General features: G+C 38.5%; 1 protein-coding gene across 1 annotated transcript in view; it reads right to left on the bottom strand.

Moving 5' to 3' along the window:
* The window catches only part of PRMT3 (protein arginine methyltransferase 3), a 153,162-nt gene extending 134,630 nt beyond the window's left edge, over window positions 1–18,532 (bottom strand). The window contains exons 1-6 of the mRNA XM_069091287.1: window positions 18,313–18,532; window positions 18,056–18,200; window positions 11,699–11,781; window positions 7,272–7,321; window positions 6,409–6,511; window positions 1,249–1,408 (exon numbers count right to left, since the gene is read on the bottom strand). Coding sequence (XP_068947388.1) covers window positions 1,249–1,408; window positions 6,409–6,511; window positions 7,272–7,321; window positions 11,699–11,781; window positions 18,056–18,200; window positions 18,313–18,355 — 584 coding nt within the window. The 5' untranslated portion in view covers window positions 18,356–18,532. The remainder of the gene's footprint in view (window positions 1–1,248; window positions 1,409–6,408; window positions 6,512–7,271; window positions 7,322–11,698; window positions 11,782–18,055; window positions 18,201–18,312) is intronic.

The raw sequence follows: 18,532 nt of genomic DNA, 5'->3' as shown, positions 1-18,532 counted from the left end.
TGTGCAGCAGCGTACACATTTCTTCTCCAAATAATGAAGTGAAAAAGCACAACTGCAGTCTGCAGGCTCTTTACTGACTTTTCAACTTAAGTAACATCCTCCTACTTTCCTACATTTGAATAATTAAATGTAGTTTGTTTCTCTTTTGCCTAGACATTAAATAGCAGCATTCTAAAATTCAGTCAAACCAAGTTATTTTCCTGTATAACATTTTTTAAAGAGGGGGTAGAGCTAAAAAAGGGAAGGCTGGACACAAGCTGAGACCAAATAAATAGCTATTTTTATATGTATATACACTAACACAACATCACAACCCCCAGCTGCAAAATTTGGTTTCCTTACCACACAATGGTACCATCTGTAAAATATGAAATTAAAAAATACCTAAGATCTAGTGGGCTAGAAATGTTGAAAAACACTGAATAATATCCACTTGGAAGGAAAAAAAAGAACATGGAACTTACATAGATAATTAAATTATCTAATTATTTGTTTTGCCATCCCTTAATTTTTTTTGTAAAATGAAAAAAGCTATGCATAATAATTTTATATATGGTGGGAATTATAGCTGAAAGTATACTTCAATATGTATTATCCAGCTATGGCAGAAAGCAGTTGGATAACTGGCCTGTAAATTAGCTTAAAAACCCCCTGTTCTAGTTTAACCTGTATAACAGTCATGTATCCATATCTTGGATTTTGCTTTTCTGCTCAAGTTAGTTTCTCAGGAACCAGCTTCTTTGCTCTGGGTTTTCCCATCATAGATAAAAGCAGGTATATGCAGTGTCCCCCAGTTCCTGCCTCTCCTTTTGTATAAATGTTATGTGCAAGGTCATACAGAAAAGATTTCATTTTGAAACACGGACAAAAATGAAAACCCATGTTCACAGACTTCAACCTTGCTGGAATTAGCCTCAATTTTATAAACTAGATAAATGGGTCCTTCCCATTTAACCCCCAAAGAAGGCAGAAAAATTGCTCTCCTGAATAAGGACCTTCAGGTAACTGTATTTAACAATTATAAAGTGAATGGCCCGCCAAATCCCAGTAATCACCTATCTGAGGCCTGTGGCATCACCTGGCTGTTCAAGCTACTTATTCAATTCAGTTCAATTCAATAAGCACTCAATGCAGAGTGGGGGGACTTAGAGCTAAGAACAGATGTCCTCTAAAGTACCTTGTAGATCTAAAATTTTATGCTTCCATTACAAATAATTAAGAAGAGTTTCCCATTATTAGTTAAATTACTTCATTCTCTGGAGGTCTTCCCGGGCTCTAGCTAATGCTGCTTCGGCAGCCTGTGCTCTGGCTTCCATGTGCTTCAGCCGTTCAAGAACAGACGTGTTGTCACTGAGCCCATTGGGGTATGAGAATGGGACTGTCACTGGTTCATAAAGATCTTCTACATCTAAAGAAATACATGGACAGCTTTAGATCATCTCATCCAAACTGGTTATCAACTAATAAACATTTATATCAAGTGTCTACTATGACCCCAATATTGACCTTATTAAAGAGATTGATATAACCATAAATATTTAATAAGTATCTAAAAAGTGTATATATCCAAGCCTATTTAAACTCTCAAATTCTATTTAAACTTTTTTAAAACAAGTTTGGTTTTTTTTTAAATTAATCTGTCCTTCCCACTATCTCCCCTATCCCAACTGGTAGTCTGGGAAAACAAATTCCCACATTAGCCATGTCTAAAAATTGAGATCTCTTTCTACATTGCAATGAACAGTATTTCACCTTTATCTTTCTGGACTCATGTTCTATTATTGTATTGATGAGAATTCTAAAGTCTTTCAAAGTTGTTTTCTCTTGAATATTATCATTGTATAAACTGTTCTAATTCTGTTCATTAAATTCTATACAAGCAGCAGACTGGCATTTTCATACTTCACTTGCCCACTATCGCAGCTAAAACAACTGCACATGCAGCTTCATTATGTTTAGCCACTAATTCTAGAAAGAATGAGTTTCCTCTGAAATTGATATATTGACAACAAGGCTGAACCAGGAAGCCAGGAAGCAACTTTCAGCCTCAGTTCTGACACCAGCTAAGGCATATCTTATGTATTTTCACCTCTTTGAGCTCCAGTTCCTTCATCTGAAGCTTGAGGATGATTAGACCACACAACCAAAAAGTCTTTTCCAGCTCTAAGATTATAGATTTTAGGATTCTTTGACGTTCTTCAAATCTCAAGGAAAAACTCCATAAAATCTGATTCTTTCTTTACTCATGCAAAATTTTTTTCACTTGGATTACAGAACCAGCGATTCTCCAAACATAATTTAACAAAGCTGGAAAGTTCTACCCAACTCACATCATTAATTTCTCATCTAATGTTGAAAAAAATTCTTCAAGCAAGTAGAACAATATGTATGCCACATTTTCTTCTCTCTCTTTTTTTTGGTCTAAAATTCAATCTAAACTAGTGTGATGCTTCCAGAGAACTTTTACAACTGGGGTCAGTATTGGAACATCCGTCACTGAATACTGTTCAATTTTAGCAATGTTCTGCTGCTGCTCCACCCTCCAAACTGGACCCCAAAAGGTCATGCCTAGGAGAAGTTAAGTCACTTAGCTCTGTGCTCCCTGGGACAAGGCATCCTACACTTTAGTTAGTTTTTACTCTTCCATCAAAGGAACACCCTCCTAGTGCACCTTTCCCCCCAAACCTTTTGTCTGAGAACTGTAATCAAATTACCACCCATAATCTTTGTAACTGGCAAGACCATAATTTGCTTTTCTGGTCTTCATTTGCTTATCTGTGTTGTCTGTCTCATTAAAACATAAGCTCTTTGAGGGCATAAATTTGCTTTTATGTCTGTATTCCCAGTGCTTAGAAAAGAACCTGATACACAGTGTTTAATAAACACCTTCCATATGTTTATTCAATTAGTTACATTGTTCATTTTATATTCTGCTTTCAATTTTTTTCAAGATAATGCAAATAAGCTTCAAGGTTTAAATAGACTATAATAGCTAAACAAAAAAATTATTTTCACTTCAAGCTACAATTAAGACACAAACTAAGTACTGGCAATATTAATGACAGAAACAACATGATAAAAAAATTCAGATTTTAAAATCTGACAGTGAACTTAATGGTCACCTAAAGACTCAGGTTTGCAGAAATGTTTTGTTCCATGAATCTATCAATTTGGTAATATTGAATACCTCCTGTCAGACTTCAGAGGGACAATGGAGGAGAATAAGAACCTGAGCTCCCTGTTTCACTATGCCCAAGTTCTTGACTAGGGCAGCTAAGCAACGAATGGCCTACGTGTCCCACGACCCAAACGGTAGGGCCAAAAGGACCAGCTTACAACCCCCCAAAAAAATCAGGTTTTGCTATTCTCACCAAGGACCAAGACATAGCTGGTAAAGCTAGAAGAATGAAAGCCTCAGCCTCCAAGTACACCCTAACAAGATGTATCTTTAAAGGAGAGTAAAAATATCAAAGAAAGGCTATATTTTTAGTATCATACAAAAGGGTCCTAGCATCACCACAAATTCAGCCTTTTTACTGGATTCAAAAACATTACATTTAATTCACTAGTATCGAACGTTTTGCATCCTTAGCACTTCATATAGTGTTTAGCATGTAGTGTTTTCATTCACTCAAATAACTGAAATCACCAAAAATAGTTACTCACTGTACAACCACCGGACTTTTGCCTACCTCTTTAGACTCACTTATCTTCTATTACTAAAATCACTTTTTTCACTCTATTCTCCTAGGTGAAATGGTCTTCCACTCAAGACACAACTCAGTTCTTTATTCATCTGTGGGGCCTTCCTCCTCATAACCCAGCCTTGAGGATCATTCCCTCATCCTAGCTCTTCTTAATATCTAAATATACATTTTTTAAAATATAATTAGAAAGACAAGACAATTCAGGTGCAGAGCAGAATTGTGGTAATTACTGCCAATATCTCTAACTAGGATACCAATCGCCCTGACACATACCATGACAGCATGAAGGCAGATATAACACAGGCAAAGCCTAAATGTCTCAGGGGGTGGTTACCCTGGGAGTTGAGCTATGTGCTACAGAAGGAAGACGACTAAGGGAACAGAGTGAATACTCTGTGGCAGGGCAGTTTGGTTCTGAGAAGACTGATTACCAACCTAGATTTTCCTTTGCCCTGGACTATGCTATCAAGTACATTCTCTGCCCAAACTCTCAAGCAAAGAATAAAGCAGTAAGGACCCTGGTGATATGAGTTCAGCAACAGTTCCATCCCATGTATCTTCTGGCTCTTTCCCTAGTCTCTTAAGGTGCGCCTAGGTCTTAGGCACTAAGGTCTGAGCAGTCAATGGCCAACGGGTCCTGACACTTATGGCACAGAGCACATACTACTTTGGTATATATATTTTAATGTATGAAAGGGCTCCCTATACAGTTAAGATCCTTTGAGGGCAGAGGCCACATCATATACCATTCTATATCTACACTGCCCTCTATGTACAGGGAATAACGATTTTTGGTGATATCAGTTATTTGAGTGAATGAAAACACATTTAACAAGCACTTACTACATGCTAAACACTATATTAAGTGCTAAGGATACAAAAAGAAAAAGAAGACAGCCCCTGTTGTCAAGAAGCTCACACCATAATTGGAGAAGACAACAACTGCAGGAAAATGTATCTACAGGGAGGCTGGAAAGGACGATAGTATTCAGAATATGTCTGCCCTACCAAGAAGAGGCCCACTGTCCTCGGGAAGGGTGGGGTGGAACTGAAAGTTGGGAGTACAGAAGGGACGTGGTTCCTTCTGACATGGGTGGGAATACAGGGTCAGTGTTCAGACAGCAGAGGAAAGGAAAAAGGGGCAATGGCAATGAGGTTGGGAGTGGGGAATCCAGCTTGTCAACAGTTGTACTTTAAATTGTAGATTGTCCAGAGGCTATTGTCCAAACTGTACCTGACCAAGAAGCCTCTGCACAACATTCTCCAAAAAGTAGTCATCTAGCCTTTGCTGGTGAAGAGAAACTCACTGCCATTCCAAGCAGTACATGCCATATGGGGATACCACTAGTTGTTTACCTGTGTGTGTTTTTACACACAATCATATATACACATACAAGTACATACGTACACAAGTACACACACACACACACACACACACACACACACACACGTTCTTTACTTGAAGTTTCAATCTCCTTCTCTGCAACTTCTTCCCATTGCTCCAACTTCTAACCTTTATGGTCAAACAGAACAAGTCAGTCTAATTCCTCTTCCACCAGAGAGTCTTTCAAATACTTGAAGACAATAAAGTCCTCTCTTCTCCAAGATAAAATACCCAGTTCCTTCCACAGTTCTTTGTATGGTCTGGTTTCAGGGCCCCTGTCTCTGGTCATCCTTCTGGGGGCCTCTGTAGCTATGTTATTCAATGTCCATCCTAAAATTCAAGACCCAGCACTGAGTACAATAACCCAAATGTATTCTTAATGGGGTAAAGTACAGCGGGATGCTGAGCTCTCATGCTCTGCAGATTACATCTTTCTTAATGTAGCAGGAGAAAGGAATAGCTTTTTCAGCTGACACTGTTACTCACAACCTGAGAGCTAGTGCAGTCCACTAAAAATTAGCCCCAGATCTTTTTCCACAGGAAAGGTTTGTCTAGCCACAATTCTACAGTTTTAGACTTTTTAATCCGTAATTTCACATTCACTCAGACCATCATTTTCGCTCATGTAGGTTTTCTGGGGTCCCAGCTCTATTTCCCAATGTGTTAGCCAGCCATTCCTCCCAGGCGTGTGTCAGTGGCCAACATGGATGAGCATGCCACCTACGCAGAGCTGAGTCAGGCGCAGATGTCTGAGACACTATGTTAAAGGCAGGCCTCCCTTCTGAGGAGGCATGTGCTCACTGGTAATCAGTCATGAATCCACCCAATGGGCTGGGATAACCGATCCTCCAAAATCCTGCCGGGTAGACAGTACTCATATGAGCTTTACACTCTCCTAGATCAAGAGCTGGAAGAGACTCTAAGGGCATTAAGTGACTTGTCCATGGTCACACATATTAAAGGTTAACAAGGCAAAAGGTGAAACTGAGACTCAAGAAGGTATAATGCCCAAAGTTACACAGTTAGCAAATGGTAAATAGGACTTGAAGTCAGGTCTTTGGACTCTGACTTCTGTACTTTTCCTACTCTATTATACTGGTACCCTAAAATTATAAATGATTTACTGATATGAATCCATTAGGAGCACAAATTAGTGATCAGCTTCATCAGTGGGGAACCACATCCAGGGATATATTTTCTCAGTAAACTTTGTCCACATTTCTCACACACAAAATTGTATTTACTGCTACAGTAAATAGAAAATTTAGGATGAACGATACCCTATAAATCCATGTCATTATAATACTATAATCTTACCAAACTGAAGTAAAAGGTCATCTTCTAATACTGGTTTCAAATATTCCTCTTTCTCCCAAGGCACTGGGCTGCATAAGGAATTCAAATACTCTGAAGTTGGGTTCTAGAGAGAAAAACAATTATATTGTTACTTTAAAATGCTCTTAATCATTACATTTTACTTTAAAAAAAAAACATTAAGTAAAAGAAATATGTATTATCTTTGAGAACAGTGGTGTGTTCAAGATTACAACCTTCCACTTCTGAAAGCTCTGACACCTAAACAATAATCAAGGTTTAATTTTCTTCCCTGTAGGAGTGGGGACTCAAAGGGATACTAATGTAAAACTGCTATCATATATATGCAACAAAGAAATTGTAACTAAAGTCCTTAAACTACTAATGAAATTAATTTCTGGTTTAGCTCTGCATGAGGGGCCTTATCTTATGCATTATGTAATGGCCCTATCACCAGGCACAGGACACATAGAAAGAACTTAATACAAGTCGTTTGAACAAATGAATTTTTACTTAAAATTCATCAAGATAACAGGTTCCTAAAAGTCACTATAACCTTGGTCTTGCATCCTGAATTTGGTTAAGTCATCTATTTCCCCAGCTCAAAGTAAATAAAAAGATCTAGTATTACAGTCCTTTTGCAAATAATACCAATTTTTTTCAAAGGAATATTGCTGCTATTAAGATACTTTCAAAAGATTTCATACATACATTGATCCTTAGTATAAATACTTCTCCAAAGGCTATAATTTCCCCAATATAAGGAATATAAAATCTAAAAGATTTTGTTCTTTTGTTTGCTCTTTACCTGCCCCACGCTTCTGCTAAGGAGTTTATAAATACTATAAATTAGGTCATCCACTTACCTTAAGTCTAATGAAATTTATTAGCTTAATGTATCCATAAAATTCAAGTCCTGCAGGAAAAAACAAACTTAATGATAGAAAGTATAAATCTTACCATAATGCATTATTTAATTGAACTGTTCTTTAGAGATTTAGGTTTGTACCATTAAGTAATACTATTTCTATACTCACATATTTCTGCCATTCAAATTATATTACATTTTAAAAATAGGAAATAGTAATTTTAATACTTAGTAAAATCCACAATTTGTAGTATCTAAAAAAAATCTAAATAACATAAATAATATATTAGAGAAAAACAATTTAGAATGTTATTGTCCACCTAAGAAAACTGCTGGCAAAGAGGATACATGTCTGGGTTTGGAATCAGGAAGACTTGGGTTCAAATTCCACCTCTGATGCTTACCATGATGGATCACTTTGAATAAGTAAATCACTTAACCTCTCTGGTCCTCAGTCAACTAAATCTTATCTACTAAAATCAAAGATATCTGCAGTTTGACTTGGTGAAGGATGTTTGAATTCCAGGGAAACCATAGATCCTTGATGCTTTAACAATCTGCTTATTTATTAGGACACAAAAGATCTAGAAAAAATTCACTAACAGTTGACATTAGAAGTGATACTAATTTCCCAACCTTCTTTGCACTTACTAAATGAAGTATTACTTTTACCAGATTAACAGGAATACATAAGTTGTCAAAGGATAAAACATAAACTTCTTAACCTGGAATTTAAGGTCTTATACATCTATCAATGAAGATTTTTTTTTGGGTGGGGGGATGGAACACATGGTCAGATCTGGGTTTTATTATTATTCTTGCCTTTACATTTGGGTGGAAGAGATAGGAAACAATGAGATCAGATAATGAGGCACTGCAATGGGGGTAAGGTTATATGAATGGAAGAAAAGGGACAGGGGCGGCCAGGTAGCACAGCGAGTAAGAGCACCAGCTCCAGTGTTGAGAAGACCTGGAGATCGAATCCCAGGCTCAGACACTTGACACCCACCCAGAAACACCTGGCCGTGTAACCTTGAGCAAGTTACTTAACCCCAATTGCTTAAGGGCGGCCAGGTGGCTCAGCGAGTAAGAGCACCAGCTCCAGTGTTGGGACGACCTGGATCAAACCCCGGGCTCAGACACTCAGCACCACACCCAGAAATAACTGGCCGTGTAACCTTGAGCAAGTTGCTTAGCCCCGATTGCTTTAAGAAAAAAAAAAAGAAAAGGGACAGATAAATGTGATATTATGAAGGTAGAAGCAATAAACCTTGGCAGCTGATGGTACTGGGTAGGGAGAGAAGGGAGAAGGTAAAGAATATCAAGAATAATTTCAAGGTTATGAGCTTTAGCTACTGGATAGTGGTTCCCTTAATGGAAATAGACTAATTTAGTGCAAAGATGATTTTAGGGAAAATATAATAAATTCCATTTTTAACATGTTGGGAAATCAAGGTTTTATATGTATATATACACACACACACACAATCAGACATCATCTACATAGAGGTAACAACTGAATCCATGGGAGCTGATGAGATCACCAATAAAAAGAGCTCAATGGAGGAAGAGAAAAAGTTCAGGACCTGTGAGAACAAAGGACAGAAAGATGAAGACCCAGTGAATATGGCTAAGGAGGAAAAGCCAAGAGGAGAGATGTGAAAACAATTATGAAACCCAAAGAAGAAGAGAGTATCCAAGAAGAGAAGTGGTCAATAGTGTCAAATGTAGAATTAAGAGTGAGAAAAGGCCACTGGAATTAGCAATTAAGAGATTGCTAGAACTTTGGAGAGCGCAGTTTCAGTCAACAGGTAGGATTAGATGTCAGATTAGACAAGACTGAGAAGAGACTAGATCTTTCACAGTTATTGGGGGGTGAGGAGGGGAGACAGGAGGCGACAAAGAATTCTTGACCAAATAAAGGATAGAAATAATTATAACAAATAAAACAGGTACTTTTGATTACATGAAAATGAATCACTTTTTTTTTTTACAAAGTCAAACCACTTAGGCTAAGAAGCAAAGCAGGCAATTGGTATAAGAAAATATCTTTGTATCAAATATCTTTGATAAGACTCTGATATCCAGGGTCAGAGCCAAAACAGTAGAGTAGAAGAAACACTACAGTCAGGCTCTCTCAATATGCCCCTCTAAATAACTTTTAAAAAATGCCTCAAATCTAATTCTGGAGCAGTATTTGATTTGTGTTTTCCCAGCTCCAACAAAGTAAATAAAAAGATCTAGTAAAAAGATCTTTTTGCAAATAATACCAATTTTTTTCAAAGGACTGTTGCTGATATTGAAGTATTTTCAAAATATTTCATATGTACATTGATCCTTAAGATATGCACTTCTCCAATGGCTGTGATTTCTCCCATATAAGGAATATGAAATTTAAAAGCTTTTGTTTGCTTTTCATATGTGTACTAGCTATACCCTCACACTTCTTCTTCCAAGGAATTTATAAATATTGTTAGTTAGGTCATTCACTTACCCTTAAGTCTAATGAAATATTTTAACTTCTATATAAAATTCATTAAATTCAAGCCCTGTCAAACACAAGGCTGAAGTGAGACATTTTTCAAGCCCAAGAAAACTTAACAGCTCTAGGATGCTAGGAGGGGTCTCGCCCAGAAGACAACACATAAAAGAAAGATTAAAAAAAAAGGAGCGTGAGGGTTGTTCAAAGTCAGAAACAGAATAAGGAAGAGAGTGAAAGTTGACCAACCTATGACCCTTCCCAAAATGGATGCCCTGGTAGTAAGCCACCAACATGAAAAAGGGCTAGCATGGTAAAAGGGTTATAAGAATTTGTTTTCAGTTGTGAAAGTGGTAGGAGAGAAATAAAAGTTGGTTAACTGAAAACAATTAATTTTTTTAAAGGGAGGCGCAGATGAAAGATGTTGTGAATTTACTTTATGTACATACACACATACATACACACATTTTTTTAAAGATGTATGTAACAAAGATTAGAGGATTTCTATATAATCTTTTCATGTTCTACTTCATCTATGGAAATGTTCATTTTTTAATGTTTAAGTCCAGAATGAAAAAATTAAAATGACAAAAACAACAAAGGCTCAATGTATGTGTATATACCAAATATTTCTATCAGTACTTTTGTGGTTGAAAAGAACTAGGAAACTAAGTAGATGTTCCATCCACTCAGAATGGTTAAACAAATTGTGGTACATGAATGCAATGAAATATTACTACATGGTAAGAAACAATGAATATGATGAATATAGAAAAGCATGGAAAAACTTAAATGAACTGACAGAAAGTAAGGTAAACTGAGCCAAGATGTATAATATATGTATGAAATATGATGACTACAAAGATGCAAATGGGAGTAATGAAGACCACAAAACAAGGAAAATGAATGTCAAGAGTACAAAGAATAAACAGCCCCAAAGAAGAGATGTAAGACCCCCCCACACACTCTTTTGCAGAAGTAGAAGGTTCACAGGTGTGAAAAAATGTATATATTGTCAGATTTTTTTCAAAGTATTAGAAGAATCTGATTTCTTTTCCTCTTCCCCTATTTTTCTTAAAAAAAAAAAACAAAAAACACTCCTGGTAATAAATAATGGTTCTCTAGAAGAGAGAAGGGTAAAGGATAAAGGAGAAAAATAAGGTGATGTAAATATAAAAGTTAATAATAAAAATTTATTTAAAAAAAGATGTACAACAGCATGAAGGGATGGCAGGGTCAAGTGTTTTTAAAGTATGTCAGACACATGAACATGTGTGTATAATATATTCTATTTTTCATATATATATATATATATAAAACACACACAAACACACACATATATACACACACACACACTTTCCTTTCCCTACTTTCCAGCAATTACTTAATTTCTCTACTGGCTTTTCTTCATGTATGTCTACTGTGTATTCCTTAGTCCCTTGGTAATCACTTCAATGAAAAAAAAACAAAATATTTCTCAAAGTTCAAATCATGACATGAAAATCAATGCAATTCATGCTTTGAACTAATTCTCAAGGTTTTCATCCTAAAGACTACCTCATACCTCAAAAACATCAATCCTCACTGCTGCCCTTGCTTTTTCATATCCTAATCCACATATGATAAAAATCTACATTTACAATTTTCTTTCTTTTTAAACTGTAACACAAAAAATAAGCACTGAAACATGTGAAAGATCCATTTTACTGGAAGAGCACCTGTATAACTAACTAAAAGGTGAACTGACTTTCAACATAGATTTTAGACCATAAAATATTATCAACCTATAATCTCTGTCCAATTGTCAAAAAATACTTTAATTTTGTGAAACAATAAGTGGTCACTCTAAAAAAGTTTCACTTTAAAGAAATTCTATAAAGAGATAAAAAACTGATGTTTACTCTTAATCTCAAAATAAAAATAAATCTTAAAAAAAAAATACTTACCATGTTTATGTACCATGTTGTCAATATCAAACTGATGTTCAGACTTACAGTGAGAAAATGTTTCTTCAGCAGAAGCAAATAGCCTGAAATGCAAGTAAAGGCTTCAAAAAATAATAACAAGGATTTATATAACATTTTGTTTCCAAAACCCCAACAAATATTATTTTTTTTTAACACTCTCAAAAACCCTATGAGGCAGGTACTTTTACCATTCCCATTTTATAGGTAAGGAAATTGAGGCAGAGGTAAAGTGACTTGCTCAGTCACAGACAATACGTCTGAGGCTGGATTTGAACGAAGGTATTCCTGACTCTAGACCCAGTATCTTACTCACTGAGTCACCTTATCACTCTAAATATTAAAGGAGTATCATATTACATTTCAATGAATCTGTAATCTTTTTTATGTAAAGAATCTTTTATTTCTTATATCTGTGTGCTTTTCAATACTGCAGGTAATATGGAATAAGGGTAATTAAAATCAAAGATGTACTGAAGTTATAGATGTTACCATGACCAGGGTGGGATGAGAAGTCCTATATCCTCGAGGCACTGAAATTTAGAAGGTGCAAAGTATAGTTGCTACAGAAGCTAATTTCGAATCTGGAATCTCTTCAAAATGGGTAGGTACTACCTCCACTGAAAAAAAGTTCAGTCATTACCAGTCCCTCCCACATTGTGTAGTTATTGTCCCTGTCTCTCCATTAATATTCCAAAAAGATTCATCTCCTGGGCTAAAGGCCATACACTAGTTCTTTTCAAAATTTTAATCTATACCAGTGCAACATTCAGGCTGAGCATCTGTTATTTCTTACTTTAAGTATTCTTATCAATATCTTTTGTCACCTGCAAGTCATCATTGCTAATATAGTCATGTAATTCCACTTTTTTTAAGTCATCTGGAACTGTAATTCTTCTGAGTGTGGCATGCCACTGTTTTATTTAAATCTTTACCCTTTCTTCTCATTTGGTTCTGGTTTTGAACTTTGTTCTGACTAGTTCATTTTATCTGCTGGTACAAAACCAGCTGATTTTGTAACGACTCAATATAATTTCCTTTTGGGTGCTCACTTTAGCCACTGCCTCCTGACACTCTTCTTGAACAAAGTTTGTTAAATATGACCTAAGGATTCTGGTTCTTCTATTAACTTAAGGGAACTTGTATTTCTTTATCTCAAACCACTCAAATCACATTTTCCCTCCCAGGCTGAAAAGATCACTGATTTAGTTAAATCTTCACCTTCTTCTCTAATTGTGTAGAAGTCAACAAGTATCAAGGTAAACATTCAATTACTTTGCAGATCTTCAATACAACAAACTTTTTTTTTTTGCTTTTTACAGGGGGGAAGGCAGGGCAATTGGGGTTAAGTGACTTGTCCAATGTCACAGGGCTAGTTTTGTATTAAGTGTTTGAGGCCAGATTTGAACTCAGGTCCTCCTAACTCCAGGGTCATTGCTCTATGCACTGAGCCACCTAGCCATCCCTGCACAATCTAGCCACCCCAACAAACATTTATTAAAAGCGGACTATGTTATGCACTTGAGACACAAAGACCAAAACAAAATAGTCCTGACCTCTAGAAATTTACTTTATGGGAAGGGATACATGTTAAGTGCTAAAACAGAATTCTCAATTTATTCAGTCTCTGAATGAATAAAAAAAAAATAGCTTTACTGAAAAAAGAAAAATAACCCTTTACCTATCTGCCAAGTATTGGGGACATAAAGTAGAAAAAGTCCCTGATCTCAAGGACTTAACAGTATAATTGGGAAAGCCAACATATGTAGGAGAAGAGTTCAGCTTCAGAGTAGACAGAAACTTCAAAGGTCCCAAGGGTACAGGGTCGATGGTAAGGCCCAAGAGTCTGTAGGACACATCAGGGTGTCTACCAAAAAGGAGAGGTCTGCCAGCTTTGGGTAGTGAATCTAAGGAACAGAAGAGAAAGGAAACTAGGTTCCCTCCACTAAGAGAGGAATGGGCAACAAGGGGAAATCAGTGCCAACCAGGGGGTTGTGCTCACTGTGAACAGGAAAAAACAAGATGACCAAACATCCCATCAAAATATAGTTCTTACAGTTGCCTTTAAGTGTAACATTATACAAACTAACTCTGCCAACTTTTTAATTTTGTTAATTTTTTTTTAAATTTAGGATGACCTTGACCTTTCCTTCTACCTAGCTGCAACTTTGTTCTGACATCTCTGCTTCAATAATGGTGATGTCAATAGGGATGAAATTCAGTTCCTACAGTAAAGCAACCAATTCTTGGTTGTCGGACAAAGATCGTTAATTTACAATACAAGCAGTTAAATTAATATTTACAAACAATCTTAAAAATCATGCCATGCTTAAGTACCTCTCTATCCCCTTTCCTGTCATGCCACTCTCACTGGGGAAAAGGAGTCAGTAACAGACAGTAAGGAATTTTTTGCTGGCTTTTTTCTTTCATGGTCACTGCTGCCAAAAATTCTCCAACTTTTTTGTGATTAACATCTCCATATTTAGCCTGGTTCTCAGACAACAGAAATAATCTATAGCTGGAATAATACCTAAAGCCCTTCCACTTTGCTGGAATCAGCCAGGCCTTGCTTTTCACTTACATAGGCTTCAAGAACACAGGGTCACCTCCAATGCATGAAGCATCAAAGTAGGACTTTTGTAGAAGAATCGAAATTTATTTCAACTCAAAATTAATCCTTAGAATCACAAAATTTAAGAGTTGAAATTTTAGAGATTACCTAATCCTGAGGTAAGGTAAGACACAATTTTTGTTGTGACTTGCCCACCATCACTCAGCTAGTTAGCAGTACAACCTAGACAAGGATCCAGGTCTCCTGAATCATGGTCCAGGATTCTCACTACTTCATACCACCAGGTTTGGGTTTTATTTGGCACTCATAAATATTTGCCCTTTTACTACCAAAGTTCATTTGTCTTCAAAACGATAATAATTTCTATTTTATAAGGTTGTTTGTTACAAACTGTCTTGGACACATAAAGCCTTTTTTCTCTCTCCCTCTGGTAGCAATGATCAAGAATATTTTCTACTTGGAATTCTTCCCTTCTCTTCAAAGTGCAAATTGTACTTTTAAAGCCTCTGAGCTGGCACAAAATGCTTTTAGAGAAAAAAAATGTAAAGCACAATTTATTAATCTGGCACATCCCCACAGGGCTTTAATGCTTCCAAAATGATCTTATAGTGTTCCAAACCTACTTGGCATTCCAAACGTACATGGACATCGTGAGGTTCAAAGTTCTTTACTATGTGACTTGCAAAACTGAAGGACACAAAAAAAGGACTTAGCAGAAAGTAAACTATATTGAATAACATTACTGAGAACTGATTAAATGTCTCATATATGCTTAGTACATGTGCATCAATTATAATCTGAATGAAATTTTTTCACTAATTAAGGATATGTAGAACTCATTAGACCTATCCCCAAGGCAATACATCTGTGAATCTGAGTGTGATATAGTGGAACGCACACAGAACTTCGAGTCAGAGGGCACATGTTTGACACTGCCTCTTCAACATATATTGTGACCTTGGGAAATCATTTAACTTCTATGAGGTGCTTGAAGAAATAAATCTGAAGGTCACCTTGAGCTCTAAGTTCTATTATCCTAATGAGTGACAAGGCAGCACTACTCATCCTGTCCACACAAGGTAAACAAAAGGTACCAGACTGGGAGCCAAGAGACGGAATTTTGAGCAAGAGTTCTGATATTTACTAGTCATGAGAACCTGGACAAGTCATAGAATGGCAGAATAATATGGATGGAAAGTATTCACCCCCATTGCATCAGGGCATGGAGGGAAGATACACTATCAAAAGAACCATTTTATTTTGCCTATAGCTAATATATGCATATATATAAGATATATGTAAAAGATACACATATGCACATATCATATGTATATGTGTTTGTGTGTGTCCATATTCTTAAAAGGGGGCACCAGAGTAGATGGAATGCTGGGTCTAGAGTTGGAAGACCTGAGATCAAATCCGAAAGACCTTAAATAGGTATTTAGCTGTGTGACATCAGGCAAATCATTTAAATCTTCATTTGCTTCAGTTTCCTCAAATGTAAAATATGGGATAACAGCACCTACCTCACAGCTATGCTGTGAGAATCAAATGAGACATTTATAAAGTTCTTAGCATAATGCCTCTCCTGTAGCAGGCCAGATATAAATGCTTATTCCCTTCTTCCCCCTCCCTTTACCTTATTTCCCACTCTTAAATCTTTCAGCTTAATGGTCAGATTTTTCTGGAAAATTCTAATTTCTGATGTGACCTGGCTTCTTTTCTTATTTAAATCATGGCTTGGACCCCACCTTTTTTTTCCTCCAGGAGAAATTTTCTATTAGAATTTGTAATTGCCATAATTCCTGGCAAATGAGGGTTGCTCAAACCTGGAACAGGACTCCCTCTACAATATCCCTAAAAATAGTCAACCAGTATCCACTTGAAAGCCTCCAGAGATGGTGAGGTACTAGCTCCAGAAAAAGGCCCTCTAACCTTAGACAGCTCTTTCTTCATATACCAATCTAAACCCTGTCTCTATGTAACTTCTATTCATTGTTCTTGATTCTATTCTCTGGGGCCAAGCAAAAGTAAGTTTAATCTCTTTTCTACATAATAATACTTCAAATATTTGAAATTCTCCAGGTTAAACATAACTAGTTCTTTCAAATGATTCTTCTAGGGTAGTTTCAAGTAACATCATCCTAAATGTCTCAGTTTCAACACAGTCAGTCCATTCTGTAAACATCATTCCTAAAAATGAGGCAACCAGAACTGAAAAAAATACTACAAATGTGCTAACTAGGGTAGAATTCACTACGGAACAATACGTTTCCTAATCAGTACTTGTACAACCTTAATTTCTGAACCCTAGTGCAGAACTTTAACCCGATCAAATTTCAATTGATTTGATTCAAACCTGCATTCTAACCATTCGAAAACTTTTAAAATTTAAATTTTATCATCCATCTTCAGATCTGATAAACATGCTCTTTAGGTCTGCACCCAACTCACTGGTTAAAAAACACTGGTTAGACCTCTTTGAACCTGTTTCTTCATCTGTGAAATGGAGGATCTGACTACTGAGCTCTTATCTACTTCAGAAAACTTTTTAGAGGAAAGAGTAACACATGATACAAAGGTGTTCTCTTGCACAAAGAACAATGAAGCACCAAGAGATGTAGTAACTTATTTTGGACAGGTTTAACTCTCAGAATCAAAATACCACTAATTACTAACACTCAATTTGATCTGTAGGACTCAAACAGGATATTTTTATAAGCAGTTAGGGCTAGACAGAGTGGTAAAGATTATCTATCCAACCTCTCCATTTGACAGTGTAGGAAATTGAAGCCCAAAGAGGCAAAGTGACTGAGGATCAGAACTAGAAGGCACTTCTGAGGTCACCTGGTTCACCCCCTCATTTAGAATTAAGGAAACAGCCTAGAGCCATAAAGGGGCTGGCCCGGAATATTTGTATAGAGAGAAAACACTTATTGAGGGCAAAGCCACCCAGCTAGTAAGTGGCAGAGCTAACACTGGAAGCAAGGTCCTCTCCAAATCTAGCAGCCTTTCCACTACACCACGTGGCCTCCCTTGAGATAAGCTACCTGACTCACCTGAGGTCACACAACCCTGTCTCCTAAGACTGATGCTGATCCCAGAACGACCTAGGATACTTAGGGCTGGAATTCAGACATCAGGGTAATCTTAGAGCTGGAAGGGATCTCAAGTCTCCGCCCACACACACTTCATTCCATCCTCTCTTCTGGGGTCAGAATGAAGAACAAGCGATAAATTGCAATGGCTCCCTATTGCCTCCAGGTTTACATCTGAAGTCCTTTCTTTCCAAGCCCTGCAGGACGGACCTCCTGACTCCTGCCCATAGCTCCGTGAGCCTTCCCGCCACAAGCCTCTCCATTCAAAGCCTCTGATCTTTCCTCTTCTCCAAGCTTGCCCCAAGCCCTGGGGACCCAGTGGCTCTCTTTTCTAGGACGTGTCTCCCCTGGGGCATTTCCCCAGCCTGTCCCCCGTCCCCTCCCCGCCCTCTCCCTTCCTCGGGGCGGACCGGCTGCGGCTTATAGGTAGGGCCCTCAGGTCCCCAGCACACAGCAGGAGCCTATTAAGTGCTTGATGACTGGACACGAACTCGGGGCTGGCGTGGGGCTGCACGTGCGGCCCAGCCCTCCTCTGAGGGGGTGCGGAGGCCTGGGCCGCGGGACCGGAGCCCGGCTCGCCACGTCCTGAGGCTACCCAGCCTCTCCACGTGGGGCTCCGGCTCCGCAGTTTACAGGTGAGGACACTGAGGCGGGGGCCGGCCAACGAACCTGTCACAGAACAGGCAGGGGGTCTGCTGCCTGTCGCGGCGGGGGTCCGCCTCCTCGTCCTCGTCCTCCTCCCAGGCCGCCTCGTCTCCGCTGTCCGACAAGGCGGGCGCCTCCTCCTCGGCCTCCTCCGGCCGGTGCCCGGCGCCTGACACAAGCACAAGACAAGGTCTGAGGCCTCGGACCCAAGCCCGACAGGCCGTGCCGGGCGGGCCCAGGCCGCCGCAGGCCCCCGGGGCGGAGGGGAAGGGGATACCCACCGGTGACGCCTGTTGCTAGGGAGCACATGGCGGCAGCCTGCATGCGGGGAGGGAGCAATCCCCGACGGGGAAGACAGGGGAGCGCGGGGGTGGGAGGGGTGGTTGGCGCGTGGGGTCCGCCGGGGCGAGGGCCTGGGGGCAGCGGCACGCACTCACGCACGCACGCGCGGAGACGCACGCGGTCTTGAGTGAGGGGCTTTGGGGCGTGAGCGAAGGAGGG

Source organism: Petaurus breviceps, unplaced genomic scaffold (assembly GCF_028583685.1).
Source record: "Petaurus breviceps papuanus isolate PSGF00001 unplaced genomic scaffold, PetGlider_PUasm1.0 188, whole genome shotgun sequence".
In the NCBI taxonomy this organism is placed as follows: domain Eukaryota; kingdom Metazoa; phylum Chordata; class Mammalia; order Diprotodontia; family Petauridae; genus Petaurus; species Petaurus breviceps.
The sequence above is the reverse complement of the archived record's forward strand: the minus strand, read 5'-3'. Positions and strand labels throughout refer to the sequence as shown.